General features: G+C 44.6%; 2 protein-coding genes across 7 annotated transcripts; one reads left to right on the top strand and one right to left on the bottom strand.

Moving 5' to 3' along the window:
* The first annotated feature begins 41 nt into the window (after positions 1–41).
* dusp29 (dual specificity phosphatase 29) lies at positions 42–3,496 on the top strand. Its single transcript, XM_083994544.1, has 4 exons — positions 42–198; positions 344–563; positions 649–872; positions 1,437–3,496. The coding sequence occupies exons 2-4, from the start codon at positions 382–384 to the stop codon at positions 1,646–1,648; spliced, it is 618 nt and encodes a 205-aa protein (XP_083850670.1). The 5' UTR covers positions 42–198; positions 344–381; the 3' UTR covers positions 1,649–3,496.
* Positions 2,261–25,682, bottom strand: kat6b (K(lysine) acetyltransferase 6B). 6 transcript variants are annotated; one of them, XM_083994539.1, is made up of 17 exons: positions 25,433–25,682; positions 22,421–23,282; positions 18,106–18,214; positions 16,746–16,861; positions 16,433–16,514; positions 15,804–15,933; positions 13,994–14,958; positions 12,734–12,855; positions 11,974–12,086; positions 11,697–11,838; positions 11,391–11,552; positions 10,737–10,830; positions 8,914–9,145; positions 8,466–8,625; positions 7,760–8,035; positions 6,562–6,853; positions 2,261–6,418 (listed from the first exon to the last, which is right to left on the bottom strand). In XM_083994539.1, exons 2-17 carry the CDS (start codon positions 23,036–23,038, stop codon positions 3,564–3,566), a joined length of 6,468 nt encoding a protein of 2,155 aa, XP_083850665.1. In that variant the 5' UTR covers positions 23,039–23,282; positions 25,433–25,682; the 3' UTR covers positions 2,261–3,563. The 6 variants fall into 6 exon arrangements, with proteins under 6 accessions (XP_083850665.1, XP_083850667.1, XP_083850664.1 ...); XM_083994541.1 differs by having other exon boundaries at positions 25,409–25,630; XM_083994538.1 differs by lacking the exon at positions 25,433–25,682 and adding an exon at positions 24,030–24,155.
* Positions 25,683–27,977: the final 2,295 nt, after the last annotated feature.

The raw sequence follows: 27,977 nt of genomic DNA, 5'->3' as shown, positions 1-27,977 counted from the left end.
GCCCGCCACATCACAGCCCTAAAAATATCCTCTGCATTTGATGCCCGTCACAGAGCGGTTATACAATCTGTGCCCTGACTTGAGCCTGCCAGAATTAAACCTTACCATGTTCTGCCTTTAAGGACGGCTTCACAACAAGCTGCCACAATGATGACAACAAAACGTTCAAGCAGGAAAACGAAGGACTCCGAACTCTCGGTGAGTGGAGCTGGAGATGCATGTGAGAGACACAAAAACAACAAAACCTGTATTTTCTGTAATGATTGTAGACGGAGAAAAGTGGAAGGAGGACAAAAAAAAAAGAAAGAAAAAAGCAAGTGTGGTATTTCTTTTTCCCCTTAAGCTAATAAATCATGTGTGAAAGGAAGCCACAGTGAGAAAATGGCTTCTCACAAGTCAAAGACTGGCACCAAGATAAATGTTACAAAGGCAGTGGAGGAATCCAGTCCAGTGGATGAATATGTCACACCTGGGGGCTATGAGCTGGACAAAATCCTCAACCGTGGGAGTGTGGCTTACACTCATGTCAACGAGGTCTGGCCTAATGTCTACATTGGGAACGAGTGAGTAAAAAAGTATGAAATTATGAAACTGAATAAAATAATGGAGGATTAAAATAATATTCACACAGGCTAAATCATCTTGCAGGGAGACGGCAAAGGACAAGCACAATCTGAAGAGGCTGGGGATTACGCACATCCTGAACGCAGCGGAGGGGACGTGGAATAATGTGGACACGGGCGCTGGTTACTACAGCGACATGGATGTCGTATACTACGGGGTGGTGGCGGAAGATGTCGACACCTTTGACCTCAGCCAGTATTTCTTCTCTGCGGCCCAGTTCATAAAAGAGACACTGAGCAATCCTCAGAGTAAGAGAGAGAACAGATACTTACTTGCCAAATTGCAGAACTGACTTTATGGTCTTCAACAGAAAATCCATCACCACCTGAGGAAAAAAAGGAGAAAGTTTTGTTAGTAGTGCTGAAAAATACCAAAGAAAATCTTGCTTTTCAAACTTCAAATTACACTTAATCCATCTTTATCCTACTGAGGTAGTAGCAAGCTGTGCTTTTACCTTTAAACCTACCTTGCCTGTTTAGTGAAAGGAATTTCGGTTTGTGAAGCCAAAACCAAATCTGAAAAACTCTTTTCTTGGGGCACTGTCCTGGTTTCTAAGGAATATCTACTGACCTTGTTCCATCAGTTTTTCAGAAGGGCAGTTCAATACTGCTGTTTTCATGGGGATTGTGAGAGTTTTTACTTCAGACAATGTTTCTTTTTAAGGACCACAAATGAAAGTTGGCTGCAGAAATCTGAGTCATAGAAAGACAGGCCACTCGAGTTTAAACATTTGGGTGAGCTCACCCTTTGAGAAGTTAACACAAAAATGTGTGACGCAGCTGTTTTCTTCATTGTGTGTGTCCTGCCTGCAGATAAACTGCTGGTGCACTGTGTGATGGGGAGGAGCCGGTCCGCCACGCTGTTCCTCGCGTACCTCATGATCTGCGAGAACATGACGGTGGTGGACGCCATCGAGCACGTGAAGAAACGCAGGCGCATCATCCCGAACTGGGGCTTCCTGAAACAGCTGAGAGAGCTGGACATGCATCTCCTGGAGGAAAGAGACTCGACCGAGCAGAGCTGATTTTGAGACTCGTGGGTGAAAGCCTCGAGTCACAGAAGTAGCTGGAACTGGAGATTCAAGACGAGACAGAAGTCATTTAAAAAGAAGTTCTAGTTAAATGGCAAGTCACTGGAGAACAGTCCAAGTTTAATCAAATTAGATCTAGACAAGACCTCGTCAAGCCTCGTCTCAACCATCACAAGTCAAGTTAAAAGTCAGGTTCAAGTTGAGTTCAAGTTGAATCTGCAAGTGAATTCTGACCATGATTATGACACAGGAAATTATATTCTCTCGTGTTTTTTTAATAAACTAATGAGATCGAGTCATTTTTATTATAGGCATAATGATTAAATATTCAGTGTGAGTTGTCATTCAAAGCCTGTCTGCTGGAGTAAGAGTTGAAATGTAAAAAGCTACGTTTCATGTCAAGTCCAATTTTTAGAGTGAAATTTCAAGTAAATCAAATGTCAGAGCAGTCGAGTCTGAGTCAAGTTTCCTCTTTTACTGATGCTTTTTTCATTTTAAAATACTTTCCTGCAGAGAAAACAGCTGCCTGGATTATCTGTGCATTCTCACTCTGCGACACGCCTCAGGCCGGCGAATGTTTTACGAAATTAAAGGAGAACAATCAAGTACATGGTCAATCATAATTTATTCTTATGCTAAAATGTACAGCATTTTTAAGTGACTGACAAAAGGAGAAAAGTCATAAATACAAGAATGTCATTCTGTCCGATTTTTGTGCACATAGCCAGGTATTTCCCCCCTGTTCTTACCAGCAACTCTGTACAGGTACAAAGGCTACAAAAGAGCAATATAAACAAAAACACAAGTACAAGTTGCGTTTTACATGCAATCCATTAGCTTAGTTTGGTCTATTCACAGGCTCTATTCTTCTACACTTCGGTAAAATATAAATCCAACATTTTATAAAGATAGAAAACAAATCTACAGATGGAATGAAAACGTAGCTTTAAAGGCATTATGTAAAATATCAACTTTGGACTAAATTTATATTTTCTTTATTGTTATTCATCGTTATAATCATTTAGTTCTTTTTAAATTCTGCCACACTTCTGGACATTTTGAAATGTTTTAGAATTTTTCAGGGTACAAACACTGAGATATGCTTTGTTATTTTGACAGAAATCAGTCTGCTTTATTAAACAGAAAGCTGCCTCAAGGAGATCTGTTACAAAAGACTTCAGAATTATACATACATAGCAATAAAACCTCTCAAACCGAACAGAAATCAGGACTAAGTTTACATTTTTTTACATTATTAGAATTAACAAAATATAGTTTCATCTTTCTCCCTGTGAAGGGAAACCTAATAAAGGCCAGATATCTTTAAAATGGCTTGCTATTAAGCACAACACTTGTACAGTACTACTCAATGCACTGTCACTAACAGAGACTGAAGCATGCTAGTTGTCACTTTACAAAATAAGTACAATAATTTAAATATACAAAGGCATGAGTATAGTACAAACTAATTGTCAGCACTGTTAGACAGGTACACTGAACAGGTTCAAACAGCCACTAACTCCACTTGTAGCAGGCACATTAAATGGCTTCATTTGAGGCTGCTACACGACTGCAAGACCACTGATGAAATCTCTACCTCTGAGCTCTGAACCCGCCTGCTCTAAAAAGACACATCAGAGACACTAACACTAATTAAATAGATTTTCATCGTAATGATGTAAGGCTTCCCATCTGGAGGAACAAAAATACTTTTTAACATTAGCTTCAAAGTTTTACTCACTGATGAAAATTTTTGCATTCTTTCCAAGTGCTGCTGCTGGTTTTTAAGTAATAAACAATAAAAAAAAAAAAAAAAAAAATACACCAAATGAAAGGAAACAAGGCCAGATCAGTGCATCTTTAAACAGCAAAATGCACACGAGAAGAACCAGCTCAGTCCTGCGGAGAGTTACCGCCTGATGAAAGGCGCCTTCAGGGACTGCTTGGACATGCCTGTGTTCATGTAACCATGGTGACCAGCTGGAGTGTACACCATGTTGCCATGTGGTGGAGCCTGCATGGGCTGCTGGGGGTATGGCTGTGTTCCCATCATGCCCATCTGCATAGAGTACTGGGGTGACTGGTTCATGTAGGCATGGTTGCCATGGTAGCCGCTGTTCATCATGGGCTGGCTCATGCTGTAGCCGTTCATGGCGTTGAGGGAGGGCATGTTCATGGAGTTGACATTGTAGGCTGGCGCCGGCATGATATTCACACTCATGTTCATGCGTGGCATGGCGGCCAGCGTCCTGGATGGCGCCTGCATGGCCACGGTCTGCGGCGGCCGCGCGTACATCTGCTGCTGGTGGTGCGACAGCGGGGCCGACTTGGAGCGCGTCGAGATGTGGCTCTTGGAGGCCATTTGGGGCTGGATCCGCTGCGAGGGCGAGATGCCCATATTGCGCTGCAGCATCATGGGAGGAGGGGAGCTGAGATTCGGGGGCGGGGTCATGGTGGCCTGCACCTGCGGGTTGGGGACTCGATGCGCCGTCTGCGACAGGGACACCAGGCTGGAGTGCTGCGACGATAGCGAGGGCGTGTTTGCATAAGATGTGATGGGGTGCGAGGCCGAGTGGTTGAAAGGCAGCGAGTGAGGGTGGTCGATGAACGTGTTGGTGAACTGCTGCAGCTTGGCCAGGCTGAGGCCCGACGACTGGGAGTAGTGCCCGCCGCCGTACTCCCCCTGGTGGTTGATCCTCTCGTAGAGGTGGGAGGCGAAGTTGGGGTTGCCGGACTCGGGGATGTCCGCCAGCTGCATGGTGGTGGTGAAGTTGGTGGGGATGGCGCACTGGGCCATGGGCTGCTGCTGGCCGTGCTGACTGTGTTGATTGTGGAGACTATGCTGAGGGTGCTGATTGTGCTGGCTGAGCTGATTGTGCTGCAGGTGGTGACTGTGGTGGTGACTATGCTGGTTGTGGGGATTGTGTTGACTGTGCTGGCTTAGCTGATTGTGAGGACCGTGCTGATTGTGTTGGCTGTGCTGATTGTGTGGGCCGTGCCTGCTGTGAGAGTTGTGTTGACTGTGTTGGCTGCGCTGGCTGTGCTGGCTGTGCTGGCTGTTGCTGGGGGGCCGCTCCACCACCACGCAGCCCTGCGGCGACTTGACGTTGCAGTGCGGCGGCGAGCTCAGGCTGTTCTGCTGAATCATCCCGCAGCTGCCCGGGTTGACGGCGGCGGCCATTTGCTGGCTCACGGCGCAGCTGCTCTGGGCCAGGCCGCTGGGGGGGATGCTGCCGTAGGAGCAGCTGTTCTGGGTGGGGCCCGCCCCACAGATGCTGCCCCCCATGGTGGAGTCGTAGCTGCTGGGGTTCTCGTAGTTCTCCGTGGTGCTCTCGATGCTGCCCAGATCGCTGAAGCCGCTGTCCACCACCTGCTGCGAGTGATCCGAGACCGACGGCACGTCCATCATGGGGCTGGTCTCCATGTTGTGCAGCGAGGGCACCGAGATGGCACTGTGGTCGGGGCTGATCTGAGTGTAGCTGCTCTCCAGGATGGAGACGGCCGGGCTGTTGACGGAGCGTACCGACTGGCTGGGGTGGGACTGCGCGGAGGAGAGGGGGCTGCTGTGGTCCGACTGGGGGCAGTCATCCAGCGAAGTGAGCTGGGGGCTCTGGGCCACGTGGGCGTACGTCGTCTGCAGGCTCCTGCAGGGCTCCTGGCTCTCCACGCAGTCCTGAAACACGGTCTCCCGCTCGGTCTCCTGCGTCAGGGACTGAACAGCTTGGGCCGTCTCTGAGTCAATCTCTGTGCAGATCGGGGGATCCTCCCTCAGCACGGGGCTGAGTGTTTGCCTCTCCGCGGGCTGAGGAGGCGGGCGATCTGGACAGGGACTGGGCGCGCTCTCTTCCTCCTCTGACTCAGAGTCCACAGGGTTATCAGAGTCCACGGCTGCTACCGAAGCCACGGCTTCTGCTTCAGCTGGTGGTGTTGCTACTGTTGTGTCCGTCACAACCTCCGGGATGCTTTCCGCAGCCGCAGCCGGCTCCTCGTCACTACACGGAACTGTAGAAACCTGCTGACTCAACTCAGAGTCATTGTCTTCTTTTGGATCTAAAAAAGGTGGGGTGCACTCCGCCGTTTCTTTCGAACTCTGCTCCGACTCCGCTCCCTTGCTGCTCTCAGGCTCCGCCGCCTTCCTGTGACTGTCGTCTTCGTCGTCCGCGTCCTGGTCCTCTATTTGAGTCCTCTCCTCGTCCTCCTCCTCGTCTTCCTCGTTGTCGTTCTCCAGTGTTACGGCTCCCTCCGTGCCGTGTTCCGCGTCTTTGGCCGGGAACTCCTCCTCGTGTTCGCTCTCTTGCTGCTCATCCTCCGGCGGCTCCGGGGAGTCGCATCTGTCCTCGGGCCGGGGTGAAAAGGCCCCAGGAGAGGCAGCGGGCGAGCAGACCGGCGAGCAGACCGGAGAGGCCACCGGTGACCCTTCAGGGGAGCTCGACTTCTGGGAGACGTGGTCGGCTGGACTCGGGGGCTCGGAGGGGAGCCTCCCCAGCGTCATGTCTGGACTGGCCGGGCCTCTGCCCGCTTTGCTGTCCTCGTCCGCGCTGACGATGTCCTGGTCCGGTTCATCCTTCGCTTCCTCGGTCTGAATATGGTGCTGCTCTGCTTCCATGGGGGTCTCGGGGGGCGTGTACAGGTTGAGCTTGAAGCCCATCTTTCGTTCGTTCTTTAGCCTCCACTTAGGAGGGCCACGCTTCACTCCTTTGGGCCAGCCTTTCTTCCGTTTCACTGGACGGGGTCTGTCAGGTCTCTTAGAGAGGATGTCAGCTCCTGCAGAGCAAAAGAAATAAATAATTTAGGACATTTGAATGTTTTGCCAGAGGGATAGAACAATCAACGATTAAAAAATGAAGAACAACAGTTACAATATGGTGTAATAATGAGGATTGTTATAACAGTCGAGATGCAAATACCTTCACTCCAGTGTTCGAGATTGTCTTTCCGTGCATTCTTCTCCAGCCTCGGGCGACCTCGCCGCCGTTTCATTGGTATAATTGGTTGCTTGTCCTCCTGTTCCTCCTCCTCCTCGTCTTCCTCCATCTCGCCCACTCTGCAGGTGCGCTCCAGCAGGGGCATGGGACGCTCATCCTCCGAGTTGTCGAAAGGCTCGTTCAGCACCTCGGTCGTCTCCGAGATGGTTTCGGTTGTTACGCTGCTGTTTATTCTCTTTCTTTTGCGCCCTCTCTTCTTCAGCACGATGGTTCTCTGGAACGTAAAAAAAAAAAAAAAAACGGTGAAAACGGAGTAAAATCCTATCAAAGCTGTTCTGCAAACTAAAAAAACTAGGGCACTAGGTGGATGACCTCTATAAGGATAGAGCAGAAATTCATTCAGGCTTTTGTGCTAAATGTAAAATGTCAAAACCACACTGTGAGACTAAATGTTTGAGCAATGCAGCCTACTGTGGAAAACCACAAATGAGACAGGCAGAGTAAGGAGAAACCACAGTCTATATTTTACATTCTCCAGTCGTTTCCCACCAGCTGCCTGCGATTCAACCGCTTTTCTCTCCGAAATCCTTCACAGGAAGAATGTGAAATCAATACTGTAACTAATGCACTAAATAAACTTCAACAGCCACTGTCACTCTTTTTCTGGTTTCCATACTGTTTTTTTGCTGACAAGGTCTCCCTGACATCACGCAGCTGGCTGTGATATTAACTCCAGCACAAGGGGGCAGTGCCATATAGATGGAACAGATGTGAGAAGCACAGAGGAGGGCAGTAAATTAACCATGACCATTGACAATAGTACAAGTTTTAGCCCGCGCAGTCTCGACACCAGCAGTGAAAACACAATCTATTATCTACAGCTGCAGGCACACGGGGAGGCTCCAGATGACACGAGGAAGCTGCTGAACCCTCCAATGAATTCATGAATATTTATCAAACCTCTCCATCTCAGCAGAGTACACAACATGGTCTCTAACGAAGGAAAATATCTAATGATACACATTCAATTCCACTTTGTCCCCGGAATAAAAAATTCCAGATGATCAACAAGATACAGAAACAGACACTAGAGGGAGGGGGGAGAAAAAAAAAAAAAAAGAGGCTGAGCTGTGGTGATGCAAAAGAAACATGATTCATACCAACAAACAACAAAAGTCACCTTTCTCTTGGCTGCGAGCATCGCATGGGCTTTTGTCAGGATGGGTGGTGAGCCGTCGGAGCCGTCGGAGTCATCGTCGTCGTCGGCTTCGTCATCGCTAACTTCCTCCAACTGCTGGATGCGCCTGGTCCAGGACGGTGCGTGGCGGCGCTCGTAGGTCCTGTAGGGAACCTTGCAGTGGACCTTTGTGAGAGGCTGTCTGCTACCGTGAGTCATCATGTAGCCCTCTCTCTCCTCCTTCTCCCAGCAACTGGCCTGCTCCTTCAGCCGCTCAGCCTGGTAATTAAACAGACAAGACGCATTATCTCTGGGAAAAGGCGCACGCACGGCTCCTACATCTGAGCAATGAGGCTAATGGGAAAACAAGAGATTGGAATTAACATCATGACAAATGAATCACTGCTGATTTCTCCTGATAATAAGAGCAGCGCGCTGATTGGATGTCCGCCCCGTCACGGATGAAACATTTCCGTATAGTAACCGTGGAAAGATTGCATTTCATGGAATATTCAGTACTATCAATTATGTAGTGAACTGATTTAGCGCAATTTTGCACAACATTAGATGCCTGCTGACAGCGAGTATGCCTTTCCCATTCATGCCCTCCGTTTGAACTCCACAGCTAATCAAACAAACATTCAATAACAGCATGGCGGGCATGTGTAACCAAATAACGAGCCGACTGAACAGAGGAAAAAAAACGTACATCCATCTCTGCCTCCCGCTCCTCCTCCGACAGGACGGTGTTGAGACTCGTGGAGGGCGTCCAGCGAAGGGCGTCGGGGTCCACCTCGTTCTGACGCGGATTTGCCCTCAGCCTCTCCGTGTGCCTCTGAATCAGCCTCTCTCGTCTTATCAACACGATCCTAGGTCATAATGAGAGAAACTCATGAGTTCACGTCCACAAAACCAACGAGCCGCGGGTAGACAGAAGGTAGACAGAAGGTGATGTGTGGTTAAATATGAGCACAAAGACGAGCTCTTTGGGACAGCAGGTGCTCCGTGTCCTTGGGGGTGCTTAACCTGACTTACTTCTGTCAATATTCAGCGGCATTAATGGATATGCTGTTAAAAATACCCACTGGCCTGGATAAGTCAGACGGCACACAGAAGCGGCAGCACAGGCTGAAGGAGACTGCGGCTCGGAAACTGACCTGCCATCCTGTCTGTCAATCATGCCGAGCTGCTGGAGAGTAGCGGCGATGTCGTGTGGACACATCCCAGTGGCCCTGCTTATTCCTTTAACACTGATGTGTTTATCTGGGTGCTTATAAAGGTACTCCAGTATGACACTTTTCCAATATGCCAGGTAGGATAAGCGACCCAGATCTGACAGCGGTTTCTCCGGGGAGCCGGCTTGTCCTTCTTGCCTGGTGAGAAGGTAACCTAAAAAGACACGATTCAAACAAAAACAAAATGCTTTAGTCAAGCTGGAGGCGGCTGCTGCGTTATTTCAGATTGCAATTCAATCCCTACCCCCCCTCTCTCCCTCCTCTCCCTTATGGATTACATATTCATGTAAGGATGTGACACTGAACCCTGTTTAGGATTTCACCTTCAAATGGTATAAAGGGAGGCGAGGCAATCAGTTTTCCTCTCCTTCAACCTTTGTCAGAAGCTATGATACATGCTGGCAAGGGCAACAAAGCAGGTTGAAAGAGGGTAGTAAAGAGGAAACAAAGCGACAGAGCGAAACAGAGAAGCAGCTGGATGTCATTGCTCACAAGAGACTGCACTTAGGAGAGATAACGAACAAGAAAAAAAAAACCTAATACTAATATGTATCTGTGTGTAATTAGTTTTATAACAGCCCTGTCAAGGGTCATCCATTATGAGCGGCATGAAATTAATTAATGCCTTTTAATGTGCACCCACTACCGAGAACCAAACAAGCAAATCTAATCACCAAACAGTGAACACATAATATTCCAGTAATCATAACAATATTCATTACTAAAGCTAAGAAGAAGAGCCGGTGATAACAAACACTTAGCAATGAATATTTAAATAAATTAATTGAAAATTTTTAATTCCGTGTAATTTTACAAGAATATTATCGTTAATAAAACAAAACAAAAGAGCGACTTTGAATCCTTTGAATCACTATTTGAAAGAGAACATTTTTTTTCTTACACAGGCTAATGCTTCGCTCTCAGCTACCTGAGACAAAGTGTTCCTCTAATACAGTCCAATATAACAGAAAATCTTAATCTAAACAACTTCCAGCTCCAAAGCTACATTTTCCAATAAAGCCTTCAAAGAGCTCAGAACTCAGCTGTGTTCAATCTCCCTTAATCCCTGTCTTTGTTATCAGCACACTCTCAATATCACAGATCCTCTCGCATCTCTGTGTCTCAATGTCTCCCAAAGTGAACAGGAAATCAAATGCTCCATTACCGCCTGCCCACCCCACACTCGCTCCTTTTCCCTCTCTTCATCACACACAAACTCGTCAAAGAGACAACTCTTGAAAATAATAAAACGTCTATGATGACAAAAAAATTGAAGAAAAGAAGAAGAAAGAAAGAAAAAAAACGCTGTCTGCCTAAACACAGAAATCCACTCAAGGCAGCAACTGTTTTCATAAGTGGACTGCAAGGTTTTAAATATTGTATGTGTTGCATTTACTGGACTAAAACATAAAAGCAGCATCTACACTTCATCACAAGTCAAGGAGAGAGAATTGGGGCCATTTTTCGATGAAAAAGCTCTTCAGGCAATGCTTTGGTGAAAGACTACTGGCCATCAAATGATGTATGCAGACAGAATGTAATGTTTCTCACTCCTAATCTTCTGTGATTGCCTAAGCACTGAACATGAATGCTCTTGATTAGGCCACTTCAAAGCCTTAACCAAATAACAGCACCTTGCCACAAGCAACAAATTCACCCCTTAATCTGAAATTGTTTGTAAAGACCAGCGAGAAAAAAAGGAAAGACTCCAGTCCAGCGGTCTGAAAAAGCATTAAGGAACTTACTGAAATCAATAAGGAACCTTCCAAATCCTTGCCTTTGGTACTGAGGCATGATCATTATGCAGGAGACATTGTACTTCTGCTGGCAAAGCTTTTCCTGAGGGAAGGAGAAACAGATCAAGTATGTCAGAGCTCTGCTGAAGCTGGCAATTTACTGCACCTGCCACTGTCCTTGTCTAAAGCTGTGCACGTGCACGTGCACGCCGCGCACACAGTAGAGTGATGAGCTCACACAAAAAAGCATCCCTGCTCTGATTTACAGCTACAATAAATAATAACTATCTTTTTGTTGTTTAATTATGCTGTCAATTATTCTTTGGATTATTTGATTAATTGCTTTGTTTACAAAATGTGAGATAATGGTGACAAATGTGCATCAGAGCTCAGAGTCTCATCATAAAAAGACAGTCGACCTAAAAATGATGAAAAACAGACAAAAGCAGCTAATCATCAAATGTCAGAGACAGGAACCAGTGAGCGTTTGACATTTTTGTCTGACTAAGTGATTAGTTGACTCATCATTTAAAGTACAACTGTGAATAAAAACTCAATCCATGCTGCAAAAAAAAAGGACAGGTCTCTCTGTATCAGTATCACCATTCAAAAATGATGTGCGGTATTCCTTCATTTCCCATATAATCACTCTGTAATTCTTACCTTGGAGAAATAGCCCACAAGATGACAGCCTTTCTCATCATTCTTTGTAAGTATGTAGAAGAGGAAAGGCTCCACATCATAATACAAGGTCTTGTGATCCAGGAAAAGCTTGGCTAACAGGCAGAGGTTTTGGCAGAATAGTTTGCTGACATTTCCATCAACCTAAACACGGAATAAAAAGAGCAAGAGGACACTGTTCAAACAGTTCCCTTTTTCCCCTCCTCCTCCTCCTCCTCCCAGAAACCCATTCAGTGGAATCTCATGCAGCATACAGTTATTGCTTTATTGCTGTAAAGGGAGGCTGACCTCAAATACAGAAAGGTCGTCCTTTCTGTAGATTTCATTGGCTGGCGGGTGGAACCAGCCACACTTCTTTGTGTGCCTCTGGAGAATGTTTTTGCTTCTCATGTACTTCAGACAGAACTCGCACAGATAAAGCTTTTGTAATCTGGAGAAGACAAAAGGGAGAGCTGTGGTTTGTAGTTCAGCATAAGGCTTTTTTTTTTTCAAAAGGACACTGAAATAATATGCAACACCAGTAACAAAGGGACTGACATTAATTGTGGTGTTAAGTCAACAATACCTTGAATATTCAGGAGGGTAAGGCGACGAGTACCAGGTCTGAATCTCATACTTCCCGAATTCGATAACGGCGGGGCATCGCACCGAGTCTGTGCTCATCAGAGATCCAGTTCTCTGTGAAAAGATTTAACAAAAGGCAAACAGATAAATATAGTGACCCAGATAACTCAATGTTAGTGTCTCTCTTCACTGGTTCATATAGCTGTGTTATACATAGGCAAGACTGCCGTTATGTTCTCGTGTCAAAACGAAAGATATGCTAAGTCTAACCATAATCTGTCACTAATGTTGACTTACATACTTGAATATATATAACATCCAGTTTGGGTTTACACCTGATTCACTAGCTCTTTGTACTTAAAGCATTTTCAAAGGGTTTTATTAGTTTTCACTATTGCTAAAAATCTTAAATATTCCAAGGCAACAGGAACCAAGGGCAGTTAAAGAGTGAGCAGGAGAATTTTCTTTTGGTAGGATATTAGAAAATATGGTTTAATCAATGGCAAAAATATATTTAAATTCTACCATACACATCAAGATAATCACAAGATTCCTTTCAATATAATAACAGTGTCCTTCTCCCTCATCCCTATCCTTAACACTTAACTCAACTGTCCATTAAATTGTCATGAGAGAGAATCAAACCTTGACATAACTGAGGCTGATAAGTATTTAACTCAAAAAACAGCTGCAACTACTTGGTAAAGCTGCTCAATACGCTGCTCAATACGCTGAGCTATTTCCCCTCGTACCCTCCTCACCTGCGTGGAGAGCTCCTGGACACGCGTGAACGTCTCAATGTCGTCTTCCGTGACGTGGTCTCTGGACATGGCCGCAAAGTCCAACTGGGTCTCCTGCTTCACACGCAGCTCCCCGTTGTGGCCTGTTACAGGCACAATAACACAACATCAACACATCAGATAGCACATCAGCACCGGCCTGTTTGAAGCAGCCGTGGCTGAATAATCTCATAAATGCATTCTATGCAAATGTGCTTATACTGTGAGTACTGCTGCTGAGCCTGTTTGAGGCCATGTCTCTGAGGAATTTCATAATGTATCATCTTTGCATGTTTTTATGAAAATCCCTAATGTAATGAAGTGAAACTAAATCACTCTAATTGCGTAACCGCTTTCATGTGCTTAGTCATCCACCAAGACAGTTTCCCATGAATTAAGAAGCAGATGCAGTGAAGAGAGCGAGTGTCGACATGAAAAGCAACTGATGTTGGAAAGCAGGCAGTAATTTTATGAAAGACATCAACACTATGACTTAACCACCAAAACAAAAACCCATTACAAGTGGAAGTGATGTGTCATTAACATATTTATGGAAATGTGCTGCTGGGGTAAGTAGTGTTTGTGCAGTATAGTGTTTGGAGCTGCTTGAAACATATATCCGTTTGTTTTTCTCCTATGTGTTATTTTTTTAAACTGTGACTTCACTCCTCAAGACAGTGAAATGTAAGGGTTACTGCACTTCTGGCTATAATCATCATGTCAGCTCTGAGTCAACTTGGGTGGGTGAATCACTGGGTTGTATGTGTCTAATGTCCGCTGGAAGTGAGGCTGAGTGGAGACAGTGATTTCAAGAGTGAGGGTGGGATGAGGGAGAGCGCTGATGTGACTACAGCCTCTACTAGGTAGCGATCACAGTGTGTGCACTACCGCAGAGGGTCAAGAACAGAGCAAGGAGCAACATGAGGGAGTTAGTGGGCCATGCACTATGACAAAAAGCCAACGGGCGAGAGGATGGAAGCCACGTAAAGTCCGCAGCCAAGTCAAAACGCAACGAAACTGGGTTAAGAAACTAAAAGAATTCAAATTAGGCAGAGGATTAGTAGTCTGTTAGAATGTTGAGGGTGTCTTCTCAAAGAAAATATTAGCTCTAGTCTGAAAAAAAAAAAAAAAAAAAAAAACATAACTGCGAGTGTTAAGCTTTAACAAAAAATGATAATAATAAAGAAGAAACTTAAAGGTGTGGAGACGCAGGTCTTGGCTGGAGTTGCGAGCCTTGCTTACCATGATTATTCTCAGGCTTAATTCTTCCGTCTGTCAAGTCTCCCTTTCCTGGTGAGGGGGCTCCCTTCTGAGGGCTCACTTTATACCTCAGCCTGCCTAGTGTCCTGTGCTTTTTAAGGAAGGGATTACGTTTGAAACGACTGACCATCTTAAACGGGTGTCCTCTGGGTCGGCCCGGCCCTGCAGATGTGGAGTGTAACCTATTTTTAGTAAACTCGTTTTTTCCAAGGTGCTGGGGCCCCGTTTTGGACGCATGGGGCGAATCCTGCTTATGGTGCATGATGCGCTTAGGCGGCGCGTAGCAAGGTAGCCTCTTTTTCCGCGACTGTCCCTGAGTAGTATATATGTGAGAAAGTCCGTCAAATAGTCCCTTAAGTTGGCTGCTATTGCAGAGACTACTCAGGGAAGGAACACTAGACTGGCTGGAAGAGCTCTGGGGCGAGTTAGCAGAGGTGGAGCTGCTGGAAACCTGCGAGGGCGGGCTAAGACCCGGCAACGTGGGGGCGGGAGGAAGTGCAGAGGACGAGGGGGTTATCTTTTGACTGGCATCAGCAGCGAAGGCAAACGGCTCTGGTGGCTTGGACAGTTTGGGCGGACGCTTGTCTCTAGAGCTTAACTGTTCGGCGGGCGAGTCTACGGCTACAGCTCGCGAGCGACGGCCCACGGGGGAAGGGGTAAAGAATTTGGAAAGCCCATCGATAAGCCCTTTGGTTTTCTTGTTAACGGTGAGTGTAGCTGGGGTGGAGGTGGGCGTGAGGGGGAGAGTGGAGGTGGGGGTGGAAGTGGTGAATTGGGTGGCGTCGACCGCACAACAGGGGTCTGCAACAGCCAATCTGTCTCTGGCGTCCTTCACAGATGCAGCATGACCAGATGAAGGTGTGGAACAGACGGTAATCTTTTGACCCCTACCAGGTGACCCCCTTCCTCCAAGTGCTACCATGCAGCCGTCACCACTGGTTACAGATCTGCAAAGACAAGAGCGACAAACTGGATTGTAGACGGTCACATCACCAATATCACATTTACACAAGTGCAATTTTGAGGTATGTGTATTATGTCTTCATGCTTCTACCTGACTTGTACTGTTTACTCCACTGTATTTATCTAACATATACAGCTAGCCGTTGGTTTACAGATTTAGACATCATAACAAAAAGCACAAATATTGGCATCTATGGTAAAGTACTTAAACATTATTCTATTGTTACTTTTACTTTTCTTGAGCATATCTTTGACCACTGTAAATTACCTCTCTACAAGTTCTTCTTTATTTGTTTTTTTGGGAACAACGGACACTTTTTGCATCCAGAGCAGTTCCAGTTGAGCAGAACTGGAGTCAATAAACAGTAAACACCAACTCCAATTAGTAGAGAAGATTTTACAGTTTCTTTCATTTACTTAGTATTGCCTTGGTTGTGTTTTTATTCTCTGGAAAGGATAATTCCAGTTTATAACAGTGAGTGTCTTATTTTGATAGGTTGGACTGTCGTTTTTTTTTTTCTCTGCTGTGATAACATTGTGCTCGCCAAAGTAATTGCTCGGATCTGGAAACACACAGCCGTCGCACACAACCAAGCGTAGGTCAAAGCTGAACCTCAGAGTCAGCTTGTAAACTGTGATGGATGTTTGGGTAATAATTTTACTGTTGGGCTAACCTGGGGGTTTGTTTTGAAAATTGTGTTTCTGGCCCCGTTGAACTCTTTTTCAGCAGTGTTGCTGTGCTCCCAGATCTTTGCAATTAACTCAGAGTGAGCGCTGCGTTATTATTTTTCAACCGGAGTTTCCCTTTTACAGATTATTGCACACTCACATTCTTTGTTTGAGCTTATTCCTGGGCCTTCCGATTGGCTTTGCATATCGACGTTTGATCTGATCGGCTTTCTTGTGCAGCAGTTTCTTCCCATTCTCCTTCGGCCTGCAGACTTGGCAGACCCAGGTTCCTGGAGGGTGTCCAAACACAGAGAGTAGCGTTTGGGTGGGATCATCAATTCAGAGGACATACAGTACATTCATTTGAAACATCTCCTTTAATACCGAGAACTGGCGAGAATCCCACCAGCTCACAATGACAATCAATTACTCAGCACAAAGCGAAAATCCATAAGAAAAACATTGGGTCAATTCTCTGTCCAGAGAGAAAGACTTCGTGTCAGCTTGTTGAACAAAGCTATGTGACTTGTATGAATTGCCTGCCAAATGTCCTACTACAGTACGTGCACCATCATTACAAGCCTCGCTGTAGGGTCAGTACTGTAATCCAGAGATAGCAAATCTCCCCGGGGATGCTGGAATAATTTGATATGCATGCAAAGCTCCTAATAAGCCACCGCTGCCTCACTGTGCGCTGAGTGACAGCCCCAAACGGCCGTCTGTGAAGAAAAGGCTTTGAATTGACAGCGGAGCGGGAAACAGAGAAGCCAGACAGTGTAAACAGCTCACCTTTTGGCATTCTTGAAAGCGGCGGGTCGCAGCATTCCATGTGAAAGCCCCGATCACATGAATCGCAGAATAGCATCTCATCCTGAAAGGAAACAGCAGGCATGTGTAAAAAGGGGTGTCCCTGTTGCATACATGTAACACCCACCCGTCATTTAAAGTCTTTTGGAAAAATAAACCCAATTGAGCACAAGAGAGGCTTTACAAATCTGAGGGAAAACCAACAAATCCTCAGGGATGCACAAAATGGGATCTACCTCCGAGCCAACAGCAGTGAAAATGGTGTGTGTTAAGATGTATGCGACATTATACTTACGGCATTTTTCCCCTGTATTCGACAGGAGCTGCAGGTTTTGCATTCAATACACTGCCACCGTAATCTCTTCACATTTGAGGTTAATTCGGGGGAAAACTTCAGACATGATGGATGCCCTTCAGATGCAATCAAAAACGCATTTTAGCATGACGCATTCTTACCGGCACTGACTGTGTCACAGAGCAACAGACAAGGCTTTCCATTTATTCACACAGTAAGGTTAAATATTAACATATTACATCATCAAAAAAACAATGGCGGGCCTGTATGTCCGCAACACTTTCCCCCCACCCTGCCGCAAGATGTGTCTAAAAACAGTATGATCAAACATCTGAGCCACTAATTACAGATAATTTGATCTTAATGAGGCAGAAACAGTAGCAGCACTCATTCTAATGGAGGCCGATCCATGAAAGTCATGTAAAAGCTCGCCTTCTCTCTCACCCTGCTCCCTCTCATGGTTGTAAAACAGCTGTTTTACAGTGAGAGCACAATTTGTGTACACTACGAGCGGTTAATGAAAACCACCTCGACGCTACTTAGTCAAATTTGAGCTATAAAAATGTCACCAGGAGAACAATTCCTTACGGCATTTAAAATAATTGTTCAAACATAAATGACTCCTTGGCAGAGGTAATTTTATGGGGGGTTAGCAGTTTTGTCTGGAACAAAAGAACAGTAAAGGAAATGCCACCAATCTGCAGCGGAGGAAGGGGTTGATCTTTGATCCACTGTGCCTGGTGAGCGCTATAAGAAGAATCTGAATTGAGCGAAAATGATTTCAGATTCTAATGGCCACTTATGGAGCATCTGCCCTTCTTGAGCCCACTGAGGGTTGCGAGCAATTTGGTTCCCTTCAGCCGCTCAATTTGAACATTGTTCTTCCAATAAATCCCTTTAAGGGAAGTGAAAAATGAGGAGGAAGAATGTGACATCTGTTTAACCGCTGCTGAGAACCAGTGCCACCAGGCCTTGGGTGATATAACTTCATATTGTGAGATGACAGAAATTTGTCAACAATCACAGATTTGTACTCTATAAATCACGCTGAGGTGGCCTCAATGTGTTAGAAGATGCTGTAAATTGATGTGCTGCTCTACGGAAATATTGAATTTGTAGGATTTGTGCTGCCATGTTTCAGTTGTGCACATATTTAGTCCAATTATTACTAAAAGAAATGAAAAGATGTCATACACTAATATCAAATAACTATGATTTTAACTGTATTCCCCACCCTAAGTCCTCATATATATCCACAGTCTTGCTTTTGAGCTGTGCTAAGATACTACTAGTCCAGTCTACAGTGTGTTATGGCAAGTGAGAACACCCAATAACTGAAGTGTTACACAAGGCGACTTACCACTGCTCCCACAGTCTGCACAGGACAGCAGCTCTTCTGGCCGCTTGTCCCGATTTGACTCTTTCGTTCCAAGACAGAAACTGCATATTGGGATGGGGTCAACCCGGAGCTGGGTGGGAACACAAACAGAGACAAACTGTTTAAAAAATAGAAGCAGGCACAGGCTGTGTTTGTTTTCGGACATTTTATCTTGTCAGGATTTTTGAGATCACTGTAGACATATTGCTGGTTAAGGCAAGGAGATAAAAAACCAGTGTGTGGATTTAATGAAAACAGCCATGAAAATATGAACTGGAAGCATAAGCTCAGAGAGTAAGAAAGAAAAAAACCCGAGTTGAGTTCTCACAGACAAGAAATGAATAATAAATGACTCTCATCCTCAGAGATATGCTGCGTTTGAGATCCACCTCCTTTATCCATTACATCTGAAGGGGTAAGTGATCTTAGTAATCATAGTTTAAGGGCTTAATCCAATTCTTAAAGCTTGCACTCCAGTCTGAAAGGATTAACCAGCATGTAATCAAATTACCTCAATAATAACACATGCTCTCATTGTTACTGCCATGATCCACTGTAAATGTTGCAAGTCTCAGAACAAACACTCATTTAAGGGCTTATGGAAAAGTTCAGAAGAAGTAAAATATGAGCTCAAGGTTTAAGAGGATTTCCTCATTGATGACTCCGAATGAAGAGAGAGGCTGTCTTCGCCGAGGAAACTGGGAGATACTTAGTGTCATCTCTTCATACAGCTGCCAGTCAAAACCTGAACCTAAATCATGACCAGACTTAAGTCGGGCTGACACATCGCAGCTTTCATAAGGTGTCCCTTTAAATGTTAGATCATATGCACCAGCCTCGAGAGGAGCATCAAACAAGCTGCTGCCTCCTTTCCTGTTTAACAGGAATTTCTTAACGGAAAATAACACTCGCAGGGTGTGACCATAAATAACCTACCTCATCATCAGTTTACACACTAAGGCCTCGTCAATTGACTGGAGCTTTGAAGGGCACTCTGGGGATGCCCATAATTAGTTCCTGGATTCTATGACGCAGAACAGCATCCTGACCTCAACCAAGTTTGCAACCTCCAAATCTCTATTGGTTCTTATCACCTCCCGATCAACAGCTCGACTAAAGGGGGATGTTGTTTTTTCCTCATTCTTCTATCGACGAAACACAAGACAGGAGCATCATGGCATCCTTTCAACCTGTCACAGCATCTAAATGAACCCCAGAGGGAAATGCAGCAGGGATTCAGTGTGAATTTGGTCATTGTTCCCGGCTGTTGTATCAATTAGCTGCTACGGTGAGGGGAAGCAGTTTACTGCCACATCAATGATTACTCTATTTTCCAACCTGCCAGGTCAATATTTGAAAGCATGCGCTAGCACTCAGGGCTGACTTCTGCTCACACACAGCTGTGATTATGGACATAAAAACATCAAATTGCTACTGAGCAATGAGGCTACACCTCCAGGATACAACACCGAGGCTCAGATGTAATCAGGGATTTTCATTCTGTCTCATGCCAGAGAAGAAAAATGAAATACATCCAGCTCACATATAAGTTAGAAACACCTGCAACTGCAAACTATTATGCTGAAGCATCCTGGTTATAACTGATGTTTACATCCCAAAGGCACACAAACAATTAGATGATCAGCAAAACATTTTCCTCTAAGTGTCTTAAATTACATGATTTGTCTCTTTTATATCACTAGAAACAGACTAGGTTTGGATTTTGCATTGTTGGTGTGACATTACAAGCCATTTGAAGGTGAGATAATGGCTTCCCACGGCTTGTACATAGTCTTATCAAAAGCACTGATCAACTGCGAAAACAAGAGGAAGTCACAGCCCTACATATAACCCCACAGTACACACTCTGTTAACTAGAGGCTCATCAGAGTTTAACTCACATTCACACAGAGCAAAGTGACAGAGAGAAATATTAAAGTTTCTTTTGATCAGTTTGATCACGAGTCATTCTGTTATCGCTGCTGAAAGACGCAGCCAGAAGCATTTGACAACAAGGCCTAAGTGCTGTCATTACTCCTTGTTTATGTACAAAAAGCACTTGTGTGTCATTTTTATGTTTCTGTGTGGCCTGGAGAGGCAGATAGAAAATCACAGAGTTGAAGCGGTTCATGTGAGCTATTGAACTCTGATTCTAGGTGAACAAAAAAAATATAACATGCTCTGTACAAGAGAGTCATAGATACAAGGGAGAAGATTCATGTAAAGAGCCTGAAATTAATAAGACATCATTGCTAATGTGCAGCCTGTGCATATTGCTGATGAAATGCTCAGAGCTGATAGGCAAGTGTGTAAGTCCTCGGTTCATAACATAGTAGTCTCCACTGACTGAGTTATGAAGTCTAATCCAGGAACTGGAGAATTAATTTCCATCAGAAAATATTCTTGGGCCTGGTGATTAAAACCAATAGCAATTTGCAATCTGTGCAGCGAGAAAAAAAATGTGAAAATAGAGAAACAAACACAGCTGAAGAGATGCTGATGATTTACTTGGGGATTCTAAATTAAGTACATTACAGGAAATTATGCTGCTTCAAAAGAGCAGGCTGTCCTGAGTGAGGGGGTGGGGTCCTATTAGAACAGAGCTGGTAGAGAGAGGGAGAGAGAGAGAGAGAGAGAGAGAGAGAGAGAGAGAGAGAGAGAGAGAGAGAGAGAGAGAGAGAGCTCAAGTGGTTGCATAACACAGCAGGAAAAAAAACTCTCATTCCTTGCCTTTGTTCCTGCCAGAGTCTCTTCAGAATCTAATAAACTCTAAACCAAGACTGCTCTTTTTTTACCTCAAAGTTTCTCTTATTCTTAACACACATAGACGCACGCACACTCTCGTACACACACACACACACACACACACACACACACACATGCACACACGCTCCCTGTGCTTCAACAACTGAACAGGCAAGAGATGTCTCATCCTTTGAAGTGAATGGTAAACCTGGACTGGGCTAGGTGATGTCATCAGGCCGGGAGCAATAGGTTGAAATGTTCCAAATGGAAAACAGCAGGCCTTCCTCAGCTATGAGAACCATTGCAGGACATTGTGTCTCTAAACAGTTCTCAGTTTCACTTTTGGCCAGACCACAGACACTGTCACAGTTGTGGCTGCAGTATCAAGGTGTCGCTTCCTGATTATTCACTGTGAAACTGGTGGGGAGGCAGGGTGACATCTCTACAGCCTGATGCTGCTCGCCACTTTAGCTGCAAAACATGTGCATCAACTATTAACCACACTTCACCTTGATAAGCCTCAACACAGAATCTGCAAGAAAAAAAAAGAGAAAAAAAAGGCTTCACAACAAACTATCTAGATGACTGTACACCGCACGCAATGAACACAATTTTCCATGACACACTACTCTGTGTTTCTTAAAGACAGCAAGCTTTTGCTGTCATTTTACACGTAATATTCTATCTGCAGCATGCATCATAGCTCACCATGAGTAATAGAGACAAAATCTCTGTAAAATAAAATAAAAACCACCCCCCTGAGGTGCCAAAGCAGCGGAAACAATGCAACCTGGAAGTTTGTTTATACGGTTTTATTTCCTCTCTGGGGCACCTCATTTAGCACAAAGGTCATAACAGCTGCATGTAGTCTGTGAATATTCTGCCCTACCACACATACTTCAGCCCCAGTTTCTCAATTCTACTTTGGGGGAAGCTAGTTTATGCTCCTGCCCTTGCAAATTAGCAATAAAATGTCCCAATTCTATTCACTAATGCTTCAAAACTCACAAGACAGCCAGCCACATCCCTTAAGGTCATTAGGCTAGAGTTACATAACCTGTGGGAAGCCTACAGCAGACTGCCCACCACACACTGTCAGCATGACTTTCTGATTATCCAAGCTCTCTTATTATGGAGACCAACAGAAACACAGCCCCAAAGGGACACACTCTAGATGGCGTTGCTTCTGATCTGCCAAGTTTGAGTGTTATTAAGACCACCAAATATTACGACCACAGCTGTAAAGGTCCAATCAAGAAAATTCCTGTTAGTGGTGTCCTGAACTTTTTGCCCCTCCCCCTTGGGTAGTAGTAGTATCATGGAAATGCCAGCATTTATGCTCCAAAGAGTCCTTAGTTCGTTTCAACTCGGTGACACATTAATAACCTCTAGTCTATTTTGGCAGGAATTTTACTACTGTGGTCACTGGGGGTGTGTCCCTTTAGGTCAACAGAAACGCAAGACGCAGCAAAGGTCAGGGCGACATGAGAATCAGCTCAGCATGAGGAAAAGGAGTGACAGCACGCACACAGAGGCCAGGGTGTGTGTGTACCTGGTCTCGCTCGTGGGGGAGGAGTGTCACTGATGACAGGACCAGGGGGGAAGTGCTCGGACACCGGGAGCCTCTTCCTTCCACGCTGCCGTGGCTGAGCTTGTACCGTGGGCCGTTTTTTAACAACCTGCCGTTGTTAACTGACCGCTTGGCCGCCAGCCGTAACCTCTGCCGGAAAGCAGGGTTATCAACGATGATGGAGAGGTCGTCCTGGTTCCTCAGATACCTCTCTATGTTTTTTAGTGAGGAGCCATGGGTATCATCCAGGCCCTCAATGGCCCTCTTAAGTATTTTATTCCAATCGATATGGCGCAGATCGCTTGAATTCCATATAGATTCCTTTGATGGCACAGACACGTTTGCAGGTGGGATTGATCCAACTCTCCCGGGATTTCCTGGGTCCTTGTAGGAGGCGCTCCCCTTATTTGTAACCTTGAGAATAGAGCCATCATGAACACTTAATTCCAACTGCTCAAGGACGGTCTTCTTGTCCAGTCCATGTGATGTGGCCACCGCATGACAAATTCTCTCCTCTGAGGGCCTCTGCTTTTGCCTTTTAATTTTCTGTATTGCTTCAAGAATCCACTCCGTGTACAGAGGGTTTGCAAGTTTTACCATGGTTGAACAATTAGACACACAAAAATGTGATGATCCATACAGATTCCCCCTTTCTGCTGCTGAACACTGGGTACATCCACATCCTTAATAAGGTCAAAAAGTTATGTTCCACGCCAGCATCCACATATTTCTTCTCAATCCTGGGTGTCTGACATTGAACTTGAGGAAAAGTTGGCACTAGTAAATTCCACAGTGGTAGAAACCAGCTGACCTGGAGCTTTACTCATTCAATCCAAGATCAAACCTAAAGGGAAAGAGAGAAAACCAAATCGGTCATTTTTAAGTAAAACAAAAAACCTCCAGTGTAATTATTTTTTCTTATTCACATTCTGTAAACTAGGTTACAGCAGACAGATGGATATAAAGACTAAGCCAGAGGAATGCAGGACTTTTAAGATGTGCTAAAACATGAGAAACAGATGGATAAAAACAGATGCAGGAGCTGTCATGGCTGCTAAAGAAATTAGACTTAATCCATAGTCTGACAGTATAATCCACACACCAAACGAGATGTCCATTTCAAAAGAGACTATTTTTACAGAAAAGTAAGTTTTCACACTATGACAGGTAGATAGAAACTTCTACCGAGTTCTGGAAAAAACACCCTCCTCCACATATGAATATTTTCGGTTTCGGAATGCCTTTCCGACATAAAGTTGCCATTTATATCCGTAGCGCCAAATTCCCAAAATGTCACCGCAACATTTCAAAGTCTACAACACGTAAACAAAGTAGGAAAAAAAGGGAGGAAAAAACGAGGAGAACGTACGTAAAGTTTAACCGTTACTTGTCCGCACGCGACTTTTGACAGCTCGACGTCCGCTCGAGACAAACTGATCAGCAGCGCGAGGCTTTAATGACAGCTCCGTAATCAATGCTCACTTTCCTGACAGCTGCCCTTATTACACAAAAAACGCTACAGGCACGTCTGCAGAGCGACAGCGAGCCGTTTAACGACGAGAAGAACCCGAGTAATAACTACGTTACAAACCTAGAGTTGTGTTCCGCTGAGTTGAGCAGATAAATGACAGTGTTGCCAGCATTTACTGATGTCACCTAAACAGTCGCCATTTTGTTACAATGTTGTAGTTTACATGAATCCGACATGACGCTGATTACAATCCAATGGAGTCTCATTAAACCTTACCTACACTAATGTGCCCTCCCTAGCAACTTCAATATTGGCTGTAAAGACAAGATCCGATTTCTGGTTTGATAAAGCACATGTCAATCTTTATGTATGAGCTCACTCTAAGAGGCACGGCACTGGCTGTATGATCTGTCACTTCACTCAATTGACCCGCCTCTTAAGGTGCCTTCAGTGATGAATTGATATCATTCACCTCCAACGCACATAATATCTTAACTTACGGGTCCCACCGCAGCGACAGGATTTTTTAAGTTATAAATACACCATAACAAGCACAAACTGGCTGAGTAGTAATTAAATAACATAAATATTTAACCTCATTTGCAAAGCGTTTAACACCGGCCCACCTTTACTTGGATTCCTCCTTGAAACAGTTGGTTACACTTGAAAGTGATTTGGATCATTTTAGACTTTAATTGGCTGTTTGTTAAATCTATCATTTGTTTGCATAAAACCTGCAAAGGCTCAAGCTCCGATTTAAAGTGGAACACATTTCATTTTTTTTATTTTCCTTTTCTTTTTTTTTCTTTTAAAGAAATAAATTCCAGGTAGCATATTCAAGACTCCTGCAGGCTAAATGTGTCTAAGCTATCGCCTTTTCCTCGTCTTTATCTTCCTCCCCCTTTTTTCATTATTTCCCGAGAGGAGCCGTAATTCTCCCGATGTTTAACGTTTAAACTATATGACGTTAAATTGGGGGGCGATAAATAAATGTTCCGCCAAGCTGAAAAGTAGGTTTTTTTTTCTGTTCGCTCCACGTCTGCCAGCGAAATTATTAACGTCCTGTGTTGCGCTGTGCAATGATGGCATGACCTCTTTATCACCATTAACTATCAAATATCTCCAATGAGGAAAAATAGTGAGCCCTGGAGGGAAAAGAGAGGTTCAGGGGGGAATACAAGTTAACACGACTGCTGGGAGAGCAGCTCCTTCATCACTGCTTCTCAATTATGTATCGCTAGTTTCTTTTAGCTCCCATTTCTCAGCTTCAGCTCCGCTCTGCTTTTCCCATATTATATTAGGGAAATGATACACAGCCTCTTCGGATATTTTTCCACGCCGTTTTGTTAGATGTTACACAAACCGACCCACCTATCTGTAATCTGCCGCCACCGTGGGCGAGAAGGCACAACAAATTAACGCCAAGTTTCATGCAAGGATAAACATATAAGTAGTACGAAAGAAGGAAGAAAAAAATAAAGAAGACGGGCACAGGCTACCGTAAATATTTGCTGGTAGTTTACCTCTTCAAGTTTTTCCCCCCCTCGGTTACTCCTCTTCATTATCGGGGAAACGTCGAAGGATAAATGTGCAGCGACATATCCGAGCGATTTCGTGGGATCTGATCTCTTAAAACGAAGGCTGAGAAGCTTGCGCCGAGACACGGAGAGGACCTGATAACAACTAATTGAAAGGTTAATCTACATAGCAGCCTGTGACAAAGTGGTACCCTCCCCCTTCTTCTTCTTCCACTGTAGACATCCCTACTTCAGTGTAGTGGAGCGGACCGTCGCCCCTTTAGTGCGCTCCTACAATGATATTGTCAATTTCACTTTTCCCCCCTCCATCAACATGTCCAGTGATGAGCCAAGAGGAACATTTTTTTTTTTTTTTTTTACACTTCATGTTTCTGGTGGATTAGTCTCGGCAGGCTACATAACATTTTTATGTCATAACACTCCTATTAACATTAACTCCCTATGGGCATGTTTAAATTCCTATGATGTGCAGCAGATATAAGATCATGTGTGATTCAATGTGACATAAACACATAAATCCAGACTTTTACTTCCAAATGAGCGATTTCTTTGCACTGGCCAATTTAACCCAGGGCAGTATGGGATATTATACACCAACACCCTAATCTGCTAATTAACTTCACCATACCCAAGGAAGAGCAATAGTTGTTAGCAATAATGTAGATCATTAAATTTTCAGTCTTTGGATTTGCGCTCCCCTCGCTCATTCACCAACTCTTTAGCAGCATTAGAAATGCCAGAAAGCTCATTTTTCATGCAGTAATACAGACATAATTAGAGAGATAATTGGTAACTTCCCATCAGATTACAAACACATACTGTACAGTAGGCAGCTTTAAAAAGATCTCAAATGAAAACATTTTCCCCTTTTGGAAAGACATATTTGGTGTGTAATTTGATTTGGATTGATTTAATTCACGTTTTAATAGTCTTGCCATTGTATCAATATGCTGCGTCTTCATCAGTTGCACCTCGTTGATGCTTTCTATTTACCTGCTCACCTCATTTACACAGTTTCAGTGCATTCAGTATCTTTCTGCCATTCAGTCCTTGACATTTAAATCAATCCATCAACTGGCAATTTGCTGTAAATACATGCAAATAAAGTGTTGTTGCACTGAGGTGATGGTGTTAAAGCAGCTGAAAGAGGGTTCAGATATGATGCATGTCGGACTGGTGTCATGATGGAGGCACTGACCAAACCTGCCTGTGTCTGGTTATAATGAATGCCACCCTGGGCCCCAGCAGGTCCTCCACTGCTGCATGGGTCCAGGGATAATTTGAATTGGAGCATGTGCCATTGCAATCTGCCCATCCCCCCCCTCAATCCCTGCCAACTGCCACACTGGTGTTCACAAACACTGCTGCCCATCTGCGGGGCAAAACACTGGCCAGGGCCCCAGTTACTCCTTTGCCTGCATTCAGAGAAATATATTCTGGTTGTAAACTCACTTTTGTAGACAAATATCACAAAGTCAAGGTTTTTCCTTCCCCTACTTCAAAACTGTTTACAGCATTGTGTTGAACTCAAAACAGTAAATGAAACGAGATTTTGCGGATTGCTGCTACACAATAAAACTGGCATTAAACATTTTCCAAATGCCTACGGCTCATTATCTTACAAAACAGATAGCATAGTATTATAAAATGTAAATTAAATGCACACATTCTATGTTTGTTTTCTTACATATTGCATTCATTGAGCAAAGCAAAAGTTTTCCAGGAAAAGTGAGAAAAGTATGTTTAGTAGTTTCCTTATTGTGGCAGGCATTCTCATTACTTAATCATGGCTCCCTCTTTTTGTGTTTGTGTTTTGCCATCTGTCATCTTGAGAAGCAAATGAACCAGCTGCCATGGAGTGTGATCTTGCCCAATCAGAAATGTGGTCCTTTTCAAAGCGCATCTGTGTGAAACCTTAAAAAATGCTGATGAAAAAAAGTGTCTCAAAGTTGTTAATAACATTTTGGCTGGAGAATGTTTTCACCTAGATGGCCCCGATTAGCATAGATGCATAAACTATGCCTCATTACAGAAAAACTGAGCTCTGGTGCGGCGAGAGTAAAAAATTGGATTCCTGCTGACACGCTCTGAGAAAATAAAAGACAACGTGATGTAACAGGTTGTTCTAGGGCATCAAAAAATGTTTTCCTCAATCTCACTTCTTTGTAGAACTGATGGGTGTTGAATTGTTTTCCACAAAACACTTGAGACACTGCCCAACACTTCTGCTGGCCCATAGTCAGCGGGAGGAGGGGCCACCCTCTGATCCTTGTCTCCAACCCCCAGCGACAGCACAGCTGGGTCTGGAGGATCAGCCTAATTTTCAGGTCCCTCTAATGATCGCCACCAAGAGCAACCACTAATCCCTAAACTGAGAAAAATGATCTCCTGCAGCCCTGCAGAGCGGCTCCAGACCCCGAGAGTCCAGTTAGGACCCAATGAGCACAAGTTGGGGGGTGACTGAGCGGAGCCAGGACACCATGCTGGTCCTGCCTCCCCTCCCCTCCTCTCACTCCCCCCTTACCCCTCC

Source organism: Trachurus trachurus, assembly GCF_905171665.1.
Source record: "Trachurus trachurus genome assembly, chromosome: 19".
Taxonomy (NCBI): Eukaryota; Metazoa; Chordata; class Actinopteri; order Carangiformes; family Carangidae; genus Trachurus; species Trachurus trachurus.
The sequence above is the reverse complement of the archived record's forward strand: the minus strand, read 5'-3'. Positions and strand labels throughout refer to the sequence as shown.

Excerpts from the sequence above, each read along its gene's own strand:
- dusp29 (XM_083994544.1), top strand. The coding sequence starts at position 382 with ATGGCTTCTCACAAGTCAAAGACTGGCACCAAGATAAATGTTACAAAG. Across the intron at positions 564-648 it reads AATGTCTACATTGGGAACGA|GGAGACGGCAAAGGACAAGC; the intron begins GTGAGTAAAAAA and ends ATCATCTTGCAG. Across the intron at positions 873-1,436 it reads GACACTGAGCAATCCTCAGA|ATAAACTGCTGGTGCACTGT; the intron begins GTAAGAGAGAGA and ends TCCTGCCTGCAG.
- kat6b (XM_083994539.1), bottom strand. The coding sequence starts at position 23,038 with ATGGTAAAACTTGCAAACCCTCTGTACACGGAGTGGATTCTTGAAGCA. Across the intron at positions 14,959-15,803 it reads AATAAGCTCAAACAAAGAAT|ATCTGTAACCAGTGGTGACG; the intron begins GTGAGTGTGCAA and ends TTGTCTTTGCAG. Across the intron at positions 12,856-13,993 it reads TAAGCCTGAGAATAATCATG|GCCACAACGGGGAGCTGCGT; the intron begins GTAAGCAAGGCT and ends TGCCTGTAACAG.